General features: G+C 41.0%; 1 protein-coding gene across 3 annotated transcripts in view; it reads left to right on the forward strand.

Moving 5' to 3' along the window:
* Positions 1-13,239, forward strand: part of ptk2ba (protein tyrosine kinase 2 beta, a) — a 386,610-nt gene that overhangs the window by 342,935 nt on the left and 30,436 nt on the right. For 2 of the 3 annotated variants that reach the window (XM_028796343.2, XM_028796338.2), the window contains 4 exons: positions 3,147-3,296; positions 3,969-4,004; positions 11,472-11,496; positions 11,594-11,640. In XM_028796343.2, the coding sequence (XP_028652176.1) occupies positions 3,147-3,296; positions 3,969-4,004; positions 11,472-11,496; positions 11,594-11,640 (258 nt within the window). The remainder of the gene's footprint in view (positions 1-3,146; positions 3,297-3,968; positions 4,005-11,471; positions 11,497-11,593; positions 11,641-13,239) is intronic. The other variant, XM_028796341.2, reaches the window with a different exon arrangement.

The raw sequence follows: 13,239 nt of genomic DNA on the forward strand, positions 1-13,239 counted from the left end.
GCGAGTATATACAGTAAATGTAACCATGCGTCTTGTAGATTAACCTTGGCTACATTCACATTACCAGCCTGAAGTGATTCAATTCTTAATTTTTGCTTTGATGTGACACAAATCTGATGTTTTCAGGGCTGTGTGGACCCTTTCATAGTTCATATGTAGTCCTTGGATCAGATGCGTGTCCGATTTGTGGACATCCAGCATGATGAAGAACAGTCAAATCAGAATTCATGTGTTTTTCTGTCAATTTCTTGGGCTGAGCTCTTTGGCAAAACAACAATGGAGGTGTGCTACAGCTTTGACAACAGTCACAGTCCCACTACTGCTGGTTGTGTTCTCTTACCCACACGTCTCTGGGGCAGCAGTGCTAACATTAGCTGCAAAAACATCAAACGCTAGCCAACTGCCATTTCTTCGCCTTCTCGACCTAATCATGTACATCTGACAGACTGTACGCCGTCCTCCAGAGCGAAATGTGATGCATAACTATCAAGAAGTGCATCCATTTTGTCATTTTTAATGCTGTGTTCCATTTGAACTGGGAAGTCTGAATTTCTGAGATCCTAGTCAGAGTTTTCAACTGGAATGCTCCCACAAGTTGGATTTCCTACTCGGAAACCCAGAGCTGGTCTGTCCAACTTCAGATTATGACATCGATCCAAAATGGCGACAACACAGCAAACTTCAGTAAAAAAAACTGCAGTATCATACTATTTATTAGCACTTCTGTCTATTTGTGTCTCATTAAAACGCTCGTACACCCGCTACTGTCCAACTTTCATCTGTGGATACATTGCTCACGTGTTTGGATACACAAAATACTACACAATGCATTGTTCAGTAGTTGTCTGCATTCCAAAAGGGAAGCAACACAAAGGTTTTCCTGGAGGCGTCCGTATTGTTTTTCCAAATGTTTTACTGGAAGACACTGAACTCGGGTGTGACGTCATTCCCAACTCCATCGGACTTGCGAGGTAAATAGAACCCAGCAGAATACCACGAGTCATCTCATAAATGTGACATTTTTTTATTGTTGGTGACGCAGATGACTCATGCACAAATGTACCAATGTGTGCCTGCATGCCGTTTCAGAGGACAGATGCACTCACATCACAGTCAGATACAGCCGGTCACTTGTACTTATCAATGTGAACCTTCAAGATCTGAGCAAAAAATCCAAATTCAACAATGGGGCCTGTAATGTGAACGTAGCGTCTGAGGCCTCGCTATCATAAAGGGAGAGAGCAAAATTTATAACAATACTCAGTCATTCAGTCGGTCTTGTTTGTGGTCAGAAATCCATACGTTTTAAAAATAATATCTTCATTTTCTACATCATACTGTTGAGAGTCCTTTACATTGGCTAATCCAGGTGTGTAAATGATATTGTGTAAGTATGAAGAGAGACATTGCTGCTCTGCACATCTGTAGTGTGCAACTCACCACCGACCGAGCATACAGTTGTGGCCAAAAGTTCGGAGAATGACCCAAGTGTTGGTTTTCACCAAGTCTGCTGCTTCAGTGTTTTTAGGTCTTTTTGTCAGATGTTTCTCTGGTGTACTGATATAGAATTACGAGCAGTTCATAAGTTTCAAAGGCTTTGATTGACAATGACATGAAGTTTATGCACAGAGTCCATATTTGCAGTGTTGGCCCTTCTTTCTTTGTCAAGACCTCTGCAAATCGCCCTGGCAGGCTGTCTGTCAATCAACTTCTTGGCCAAATCCTGACTGATGGCAGCTGCCCATTCTTGCATTATCAGAATTGGTGGGTTTTTGTTTGTCCACCCGCCTCTTGACCACAAGTTCTCAATGGGATTAAAGTCTGGGGAGTTTCCTGGCCATGCACACAAAATTTCAATGTTTTGTTCCCCGAGCCACTTAGTTCTCACTTGTTGCCTTCTGGCCCAGTGCTCCATCATGTTGGTCACCAAACTTTTCTTGGATGGTTGGTAGAAGTTGCTCTCGGTTGATGTTTTGGTCCCATTCTTCATTCCTGGCTGTGTTCTTATGCAAAATTATGAGTGAGAAGCAACCCCACGTGACATGAATGGTCTCAGGATGCTTTACTGTTGGCATGACAGAGGACTGATGATGGTAACACCACTCACCTTTTCTTTTTTCCGGATGCCCCAGACAATCAGAAAGGGGATTCATCCAAGAAAATTACTTCCCCCAGCAGTCCTCAGCAGTCCAATCCCAGAATATCAGCCTGTCCCTGATGATTTTCTTGGCTTCTTTGCTGCCCTTCTTGTCACAACAGGCCATCCTCCAAAAGTCTTCACCTCACAGGTGGCGTAGTGGTAGTGCCGCTGCTTTGCAGTAAGGAGACTCTGGAAGATTGTGGGTTCTCTTCCCGGTTCCTCCCTGTGTGGATAGCGCTTTGAGTACTGAGAAGAATGCTATATAAATGTAATGAATTATTATTACCTGCCTGCTGCCATTCCTGAGCAAGCTCTGCCCTGGTGGTGCCCGCAGCTGAATCCAGTTTAGGAGACGGTCCTGGCGCTTGCTGGACTCTCTTGGGTGCCCTGACGCCCTCTTCATCTCTCTATTATAAACTCAATCGTCCTGACAGAGTGACCTCCAGCCTCGTCCTCATCGACACTCTCACCCGTGTGAACGAGAGGATCACTGAAATGACGTCAGCAGGTCCTTTAGTGGCAGGGCTGACCTGCAGTGGTTTTTCGGGATGAAGTTCATTTTCATGGCAAAGGGGGACTTAGCAATTAACAATTCATCTGATCGCTCACTTCAGAACATGCTGGAGGCAGCAAACTTTGTGAAAATTAATATTTGTGTCATTCTCAGAACTTGGCCACGACTGTAAAGAAATGACACATGGATAGCATCAGAGTATAAAAACGTGATGTGGGGAGAGCGAATAGGAAGGGCTCTGTGATCGGCACTCAGCCATGATCAGGTGCCTTTTGTGAAGTAAGCACCTCAGAGATATTTCTAGAAACAATGGCAGAGGTTTACCTGTGGTTGCTGTGTATTTCTGTATCCCCCCAAGTGCCTTCTGTTAGGTGAATCTTGACTAAGTTACTGTATACTGACTTCCATCCTCTGTCTCAGATGGTTCTAGTATCTCTCTATAAAGACCAGAAACAGATGCTCAGTGTAAAACAAGATCTTCTGACCCTACAGGAGGCAGAGTTTGTCATTGAACCAACCAGCAAAGAAGATGCCCAGAGAATGTGGGAGATGGAGAAAGCGAGACTACAAGAGACCCTGAAACGACAGAAGGAAGAGATGATGGCCGACAATAAATGGCTACAGAAGGAAGAGAAGTTTCTGGTAAGTGCCCTAAGAAATGGATGACGTATTGCGAGTATGTAGTTGTTATTTGTTACCACAGATGCAGTTTGCCTGGTAGGCTATGGAGAAGAGCCTACCGATGTGCTTTCCTGAAATGGAGAGGATTAAACTCATAACGGTCGTTACACAGGAACACATATGCATTGCTGATTATTTTTGGACGCACAGGGGCGGTGATTGTGGCTCTTGTCATGACGCAGGTCTGTGCCCACTGTTAATATAAAATCAAGTGTTTTGTAGTCTCATTCATTTTGGTTCATTTTCTGAAAAAGACAATGCAAATACACACAAGTGTCTGTTTACTAAAATGGTAACAGCCAGACGGCACAGCAGTTAGTGCTGCTACTTGACAGTCGGAGTGCTCTTACTCATGGTGATACCTGTCTTTGAAAAGCTTCATGTTCATCTCTAGGACCAAAAAAACTTAAGAATATAATATGGCTCTACACATAACCCACCTCTTCCACTTGTTAAAGCAAGCAGTGATCAACAGACCTTCCTTTATTGGTTTAATGTTGCTTTGATCTTTGTGTTGGCAGTGAGTGGAGCTGGCTGGGTTTGATAGTTGTGAATGGAGCGTGCAGACGTTTGAACATCATTGCATTACGTTGTTTTAGAATTAATGCGTCTCTCTTTACCTTCCTTTTTTAGGATCCTTTAAAACAGGACCCTTCTGCACCTCAAGAGGTAAGAATATTAGAAGGATATTTTGAGCAGGACAGCAGTCAAATCATATACTGTACATCTATGGACAACTGTGTCTAATATGTTCCAAGAGTAAGCAACTCCAGTGACCTAATAATATTAATATTATTACCGGTACTTATTATTTGACTGATGCCTTTATCCAAGGCGACTTAGAACATCTGAGATACACTTGGTTACATTTCTTGTGTTTCTCCAACTGGAGCACAGGTAGGTGAATTGACTTGCTCAGCTCAGGGTCACACAGGGTCAATGGCAGAATATGAACCCACAAGCTCAGGATTAGCCCTTGGTTTAAAAAAATAAAAAAAACAAAAAAAAATAAAAAATATTGTATCCAGAAAAGCACTTGGGACCTCTGATACCCCTGATTTAACCCAAGGCCATCTTAAAAGCATTATAGGCCCCCGGGCAAAGCAGTGCAGTGGAGCCCCTAACTACACAACCATTGACAGGAATAAAAATGTAAATGGTCGATAAAATGAAACATCTATTTATTGTATTGGTACTTCCAACAAAATCAGTGTGTAAACATTAAAAAAACATTCTGTACGGCAAAGATTAGTCAACAAGTCACAACATACATAGATTAGCGTGGGGCCCCTGGGCAACTGCCCAGCATGCCCATGCGTTAAGACGACCCTGATTTAACCGATGGCACCATAACTGATGCCCAGTTTCATATCTCAGTGAAAATGAAGCAAACCAATCAAGAATTTCAAACGAGAATGCATCGACTGTGACATGCTGAGGCTCTTTCTTAGCCAGTCTGTAGTTCCTATGCAGACGTCTGATCTGGTCAGAAGGTTGGTCTTGAATGACAAAGAGTGGAAATGTCACATAGTTTATCAAGTGGAGGAACTGGAAGGTGCAGAGCTTCCATTGTTCTAGCAGTTTTGTGGAAGGTTCTCTTCCACTCTGAAACAAACAGAAATTGGATTATTGTCAGTGTTACATGGAAATCCTTCCATGCATTTAGACACATCCAGACACGTGAGACACACCCGAGACTCGTGTGTGTGACTATATATATATATATATTCTGTGCAGTGGACCAGCCCCCTGGCCAGGGTTTGTTGCTGCCTAGCACCCTGTGCTTGCTGGGATAGGTTCAATCGCCCCATGGCCCTGGTACGTTTATAAGACATTTAGAAATATTTCTATTTTTGCTATAGACTGAAATGCCTAACTCACTTTTGTTGATTTCATTCTGTTTTGCCCTTTCTCTGTGCAGTTTGCTCCCTTCATTGTATATTAATAATGACAATTAAAAATGAGCAGACAGACAAGCCATGCAGACAACCCCGACAGGCTGCAATTCCTGTAGCGTCAGACACACGATTTAGCAAATAATGGATTAATTAAACAATTAGAACACCTGGAAAAGTAGAGTGAACATCAAGATTAAAATATTGTTAAAAAGAAAAGAAAATACATTGTTCCCATATACAGTCACATGAAAAAGTTTGGGACCCCCTCTTAATTCTTTGGATTTTTGTTTCTCATTGGCTGAGCTTTCAAAGTAGCAACTTCCTTTTAATATCTGACATGCCTTATGGAGACAGTAGGATTTCAGCAGTGACATTAAGTTTATTGGATTAACAGAAAATATGTAATGTGCATCATAACAAAATTAGACAGGTGCATAAATGTGGGCACCTCAACAGAGATATGACATCAATACTTAGTTGAGCCTCCTTTTGTCCTCTAGACGCTGTCCTCCTATAGCCTCTGATGAGTGTCTGATTCTGGATGGAGGTATTGTTGACCATTCTTCATACAAAATCTCTCCAGTTCAGTTCAATTTGATGGACAGCCTGCTTCAAATCATCCCATAGATTTTCGATGATATTCAAGTCAGGGGACTGTGACGGCCATTCCAGAACATTGTACTTCTCCCTCTGCATGAATGCCTTTGTAGATTTTGAACTGTGTGTTGGGTCATTGTCTTTTTGGAATATCCAACCCCTGCGTAACTTCAACTTTGTGACTGATGCTTGAACTTTATCCTGAAGAATTTGTTGATAATGGGTTGAATTCATCCGACCCTCGACTTTAACAAGGGCCCCAGTCCCTGAACTAGCCACACAGCCCCACGGCATGATGGAACCTCCACCAAATGTGACAATAGGTAGCAGGTGTTTTTCTTGGAATGCGGTGTTCTTCTTCTGCCACGCAAAGACGCTTTTTGTTCTGACCAAACAACTCCATTTTTGTCTCATCAGTCCAAAGCACTTTGTTCCAAAATGAATCTGGCTTGTGTAAATGAGCATTGGCATACAACAAGCGACTCTGTTTGTGGTGTTAGTGCAGAAAAGGCTTCTATCTCATCACCCTGCCATACAGATGTTTGAATTGTAGAACAATGTACAGATACACCATCTGCAGCAAGATGTTCTTGCAGGTCTTTGGAGGTGATCTGTGGGTTGTCTGTCACCATTCTCACAATCCTGTTCATATGCCGCTCCTGTATTTTTTTTGGCCTGCCAGACCTGCTGGTTTAACAGCAACTGTGCCTGTGGCCTTCCATTTCCTGATTCCATTCCTTACAGTTGAAACTGACAGTTTAAACCTCTGAGATGGCTTTTTGTAGCCTTCCCCTAAACCAGGAGACTCAACAGTCTTTGTTTTCAGATCTTTGGAGAGTTGCTTTGAGGATCCCATGCTGTCACTCTTCAGAGGAGAGTCAAAGGGAAGGAAGCACAACTTGTAATTGACCACCTTAAATACCTTTATATCTCATGAGTGGACACACCTGTCTATGAAGGCTTAACGAGCTCATCCAACCAATCAGCATTGAGCAGTGACAGGCATTCAAATCAGCACAATGACAAGGGGACCCACATTTGTGCACAGCCAGTTTTTCACATTTGATTTAATTTCATACAACTAAATACTGCGTCACTAAAAATCTTTGTGCGGAAAACACCGCAGTACTCAGATGTTCCTAGGAAATGAAAGACAGACCACTGTTATCTTTATTGTTGAAAGGAGAGTCAATTATTATGTAAGCTGAGAGGGGTTCCCAAACTTTTTCATATGACTGTAACTGCTTAGTACATTTTAATATTTTTTTTATCAAACTTAGTTTTCTAATTTCTGTTTTGTTTCCAAAACACAGAATCTGGGCAATAACAGTGCACTTAATTAGCCCAGGAGTCCAATTAAAAACAGAAGCTGGTTGGAGCAAAAAAATAAAAAAGTGACAGAGGGTCCCTAGGACCGAGTTTGAAAACCCCTGCCCAAGAGGCCTCGATCTCCCCCTGCTCCTTCTAGTCATCTACATGGCTTGATCCATCTCCTCGGAACGGCATTCCTAGCTCACTTACTCCCACAAATGTCTACGCAACCGGTCCTCTCAGTTCAGTTTTTCCTACAGTTTCTTTCTTTCTTTCTTTCTTTCTTTCTTTCTTTCTTTCTTTCTTTCTTTCTTTTTGTTTTTTCTCCCTTTCTCTCCTTGGACTTAGATCTTTTATACGATAGTGTAGGTGCTGTGCTGCCACCACACAGAGCTGCTGATGACACAAGTCGGTGCTGATCCCTCAGACTGCACATGCATTCTTAATGCGCCTCTCCATGTTGTCCTCAAGCCCTTTCCTCACCTGTGCTACCAATGCAAGTCACCATTGCTCTGACGACAACTGCTTTTGCCATCTTTGCCATGTCTCCATAACACACTGTGCCATATTTTTGTATCCACAGTCACTCTGTACATTGACATCTGACACTTTTTCTGTTTATAAAGTTTTATTATTGTTAGGGTCATTAAACCAACAAAAAAGACAGAAATGCTTATTGATAATAGGCATGGCAGATACTGTAGAGCCAAATGAATCTCTGTATCCAATCAATTCACATATTCTTTTCTTTGAGAACATCACATATTACTACAACCAAGTAATTGTTTTATTCTCTTTTAATAATTATAGTTCCTTATATTTACAGTGGGTACAGAAAGTATTCAGACCCCCTTCAATTTTTCACTCTTTGTCATATTGCAGCCATTTGCTAAAATCATTTAAATATATTTTTTTCCTCATTAATGTACACACAGCACCCCATATTGACAGACAAAAAAAAGAATTTTTGAAATTGTTGCAGATTTATTAAAAAAGAAAAACTGAAATATCACATGGTCCTAAGTATTCAGACCCTTTGCTCAGTATTTAGTAGAAGCACCCTTTTGAGCTAATACAGCCATGAGTCTTCTTGGGAAAGATGCAACAAGTTTTTCACACCTGGATTTGGGGATCCTCTGCCATTCCTCTTTGCAGATCCTCTCCAGTTCTGTCAGGTTGGATGGTAAACGTTGGTGGACAGCCATTTTTAGGTCTCTCCAGAGATGCTCAATTGGGTTTAAGTCAGGGCTCTGGCTGGGCCATTCAAGAACAGTCACAGAGTTGTCGTGAAGCCACTCCTTCGTTATTTTAGCTGTGTACTTAGGGTCATTGTCTTGTTGGAAGGTAAACCTTCGGCCCAGTCTGAGGTCCTTAGCACTCTGGAGAAGGTTTTTGTCCAGGATATCCCTGTACTTGGCCGCATTTATCTTTCCTTCGATTGCAACCAGTTGTCCTGTCCCTGCAGCTGAAAAACACCCCCACAGCATGATGCTGCCACCGCCATGCTTCACTGTGGGAACTGTATTGGACAAGTGATGAGCAGTGCCTGGTTGTCTCCACACATACCGCTTAGAATTAAGGCCAAAAAGTTCTATCTTGGTCTCATCAGACCAGAGAATCTTATTTCTCACCATCTCAGAGTCCTTCAGGTGTCTTTTAGCAAACTCCATGCGGGCTGTCATGTGTCTTGCACTGAGGAGAGGCTTCCGACAGGCCACTCTGCCATAAAGCCCTGACAGGTGGAGGGCTGCAGTGATGGTTGACTTTCTACAACTTTCTCCCATCTCTTCACTGCATCTCTGGAGCTCAGCCAAAGTGATCTTTGGGTTCTTCTTTACCTCTCTCACCAAGGCTCTTCTCCCCCGGTAGCTCAGCTTGGCCGGACAGCCAGCTCTAGGAAGGTTTCTGGTCATCCCAAATGTCTTCCATTTAAGGATTATGGAGGCCACTGTGCTCTTGGGAACCTTAAGTGCAGCAGAAATTTTTTTGTAACCTTGGCCAGATCTGTGCCTTGCCACAATTCTGTCTCTGAGCTCTTCAGGCAGTTCCTTTGACCTCATGATTCTCATTTGCTCTGACATGCATTGTGAACTGTAAGGTCTTATATAGACAGGTGTGTGGCTTTCCTAATCAAGTCCAATCAGTATAATCAAACACAGCTGGACTCAAATGAAGGTGATCTCAAGGATGATCAGAAGAAATGGAAAGCACCGGAGTTAAATACATGAGTGTCACAGCAAAGGGTCTGAATACTTAGGACCATGTGATATTTCAGTTTTTCTTTTTTAATAAATCTGCAACAATTTCAAAAATTATTTTTTTGTCTGTCAATATGGGGTGCTGTGTGTACATTAATGAGGAAAAAAATTAATTTAAATGATTTTAGCAAATGGCTGCAATATGACAAAGAGTGAAAAATTGAAGGGGGTCTGAATACTTTCTGTACCCACTATATATAGTGCTATTCTCACTACTCAAAGTGCTTTACATAAAGAGTGGAGAGCCACTTCAACCACCACTAATGTGCAGCATTGTTACCTGGATGATGTTACGGCAGCTATTTTGCCCCTGTATGCTCACCACATGTGACATATTAGGTGGGATGAGAGACAGCTAGCCAATTAGAGACAGGGGATGATTAGGGACCAGAATGAGCAGGCCTGGTTGGACAATTAAGCCAGGACATTGGGATATACCCTCCTCATTATGAAGGATTCCTAGGGATCTTTAATGACCACAGAGAGTCAGGACCTCAGTTGTACGTCTCATCAGCAGGACGGTGCCTTTTTTACAGCACAGCGTCCCCGTCACTGCACTGAGGCATTGGGATCCACACACAGACAACAGGTTTTGCGCCCCCTGCTGTCCTCACCAACACTTTTTCCAGCAGCAACCCAAGATTTTCCTGGTCCAAGTACTGGTAGGCCCTGAACAGCTTAGCTTCAGATGGATGATCTGATCTGAAGTGCAGGTGGTATGGCTGCTGGCTTTTATTTTCAGTCTCTAATTTCATTCATCTCTTTATTGATGTTAACGTTTTTTGAGTTAAAAAGATAGCAATGAGCAGCCATTCCTAACTTTGGATGGAATGTTGCAAGGGTGCCCCCTCCAGGCTTGAACCCGATTCACCTGGGACATGCTTAAGCCTACTGCACTTGATTAAATTGTTTGACGCCTAATATTGTATGTAACATGGTTTTAAGAAATATATGATTTGTTACAAAATGTGCTGTTCCTTCTCCATCTGTGCTGCTCCTAGCGTATGATAATTCATAAGATCGTATTCAGTAGTTGAAAGGGCTCGAGCACATCATGCTAGAATGCGTTATGTACACACATGCGGCTCTCTTATGGGACATGCACAGATGGTGATCTTATCTGTTCCAGTAAATAACAGTCAAACTTCAGAACATCCATGAGACCTGGTGCAATATTTACAAAGGTTTCCATTATCAAAGGTGTAGCCTTCACCTTCTGCACTATGAGGGCTCACTGAAGCCCACTACAAAGTGATGAGGTGCACTTCTGTCTGCTGCCTCCTCCACCCTTTCCATGTGCTAAAACGCACACACCCTGATGTCTCTTTAGGACAAGGTGACAGCTGTTTACTGTCCTGATGAGGTGACAGAGAAAACTTCCCTACTGGCTCCTCTCAATATTAATATATATATATATATATATATATATATATATATATAATATTAATTATATAATATTTATATATATAATATATAATATAATATTAATTATATAATATTAATATATATATATATAATATTAATATATATATATTTATATATATATATATATATATATATATAATATTAATATATAAAATATATAATATAATATATAATATTAATTATCATTGTAGCTCTTTCTATGCTAAATGATAGCTTGGAGCTACCATCACAGTATACATGTAAAGGACATCTTCTGCGTATTAATAAAACAATTATCTCTGTGATGTACTGAAACATAATGGATATTTCTTGGAGGGACATTTGATTGTTTAGTGCTCTCTGCAGGCCATCACTGGTACAGCTCTACAATATTTGAAGGGTTTAATTTTACCTTTGAAGATTTGATGTAAAAATTGAAGCCATTGTCAGTCCTCAAGGGAATAAATTAAAATTTATTTTTCTCCTATATAATAAAATGTTAAGATCTTTTTCAGCAGTCTTTAAATATTTTCCATTATTCCTGTATTAAAGGTGATTGTATGTTTGTTTGCATGTTATACAGTATAGTAATAATCCAATAGGTGCACTGCACCCTTCATAAGTAAAGTCTGTAATTATAAGCTCCGTGTGTTTTGTTTGTTTTGCAGGTCGTTGACAAGGAGCAGGGATACGGTCAGTATTTCACAAACGTACCTCACATGTGTCATTTTATCATCGTGTGGCTCAAAGGCACTGATTTTTGTCCTTTTGTTTGATTTTTTTTTGGAAGCTGAATTTACAGGCCCTCCCGTGAAACCGCCAAGAGTGACTGCTCAGGTAAATTATATTGTATTCTCAATGGGAGATTAATGGAAGGAATTATTAAGGAAAAGATTGAGCAACACTTGGCAAGAGCAGGAGTTTAACTGAACAGTCAGCGTGGGCTCAGAAGAGGGAGGTCGTGTTTTACTAACATACTGGAATTCTATGAGGAGGCAGCAAAAGGATACGACCAGAGAGGAGCAGATGAGATTATTGATGTGGACTTTGAGAAAGCATTTGATAAGGTGCCACATGTAAAGGGTGGGCATCAAACTAAGAGGATAGATAGATAGATAGATAGATAGATAGATAGATAGATAGATAGATAGATAGATAGATAGATAGATAGATAGATAGATAGATAGATAGATAGATAGATAGATAGATAGATAGATAGATAGATAGATAGATAGATAGATAGATAGATACTTTATTAATCCCAAGGGGAAATTCACATACTCCAGCAGCAGCATACTGATAAAGAACAATATTAAATTAAAGAGTGATAAAAATGCAGGTATACATACAGACAATAATAATAATATAATATATAATAATATTAAATAATATAATAATAAAATAAATAAGTGGGAGTTCAGGGTATGGAGTGTAGGTGGGTGCAGAATTGGCTCAGACACAAGAACAGAAGGTGATGGTGCGAGGAACCTTATCAGAATTGAATGACGTTAAGAATGGTGTCCAGCAGGGGGCGGTGCTGTTGTCGACTGCTATTTTAATGTATATAATTGATTTGGATAGGAATATAAATAACAAGCTGGTTAAGTTTGCTGATGATACCAAGATAGGTGGATTGGCAGATAATCGAGAATCCATTGAATCATCACAGAGGGACTTGGATAGCAGACAGGCTTGGGCAGATTTGTGGATGGTGATATTTAATATAAGCAAATGTAAAGTATTACACATAGGTGGTCAAAATGTGAGGTATGAATACACAATGGGAGGGTCTAAAAATCGAGAGAACACCTTAGGAGAAGGATTTAGGAGCCGTAGTGGACTCTGCAGTAACAACTGCCAGACAGTGTTCAGAAGCCATTAAGAAGGCTAACAGAATGTCTGGTTATATAGCGCCTTGATGTGTAACCCTGAGGTTCTGCTTGAGTTTTATAACACACTGGTGAGGCCTCATCTGGAGGCCTTTGTGCAGTTTTCATCTCCAGGCTACAAAAAGGACATAGCAGCACTAGAAGAAGTCCAGAGAAGTGCGACTGAAATGATTCCAAGGGCTGCAGTTATGAGGAAAGATTAAAAGTGCTGAGTCTTTACAGTTTCAGCACAATGAGATGAAGAGGAGACCCAAGTGAAGTGTTTAAAATTATGAAGGGATTTAGTGCAGTGAATCAAGACTGTGACTTTAAAATGAGTTCATCAAGAACACTGGGACATAGTTGGACATTTGTTAAGGGTAAATTTCAAACAAACATTAGAAAGTTTTTCTTCACGCAGAGAACACACAGATGCATGGAATGTATGGTGGTAGACAGAAGGACTTTAGGGACTTAAGCTTGACTTGATGGACAGGATTGGCAAGCTTTATGGGGCCAGATGGCCTGTTCACCTCTAGATTGTTCTAATGTTCATGCTGCTCTTTTC

This window comes from Erpetoichthys calabaricus, chromosome 3 (assembly GCF_900747795.2).
Source record: "Erpetoichthys calabaricus chromosome 3, fErpCal1.3, whole genome shotgun sequence".
NCBI classification, from domain to species: domain Eukaryota; kingdom Metazoa; phylum Chordata; class Cladistia; order Polypteriformes; family Polypteridae; genus Erpetoichthys; species Erpetoichthys calabaricus.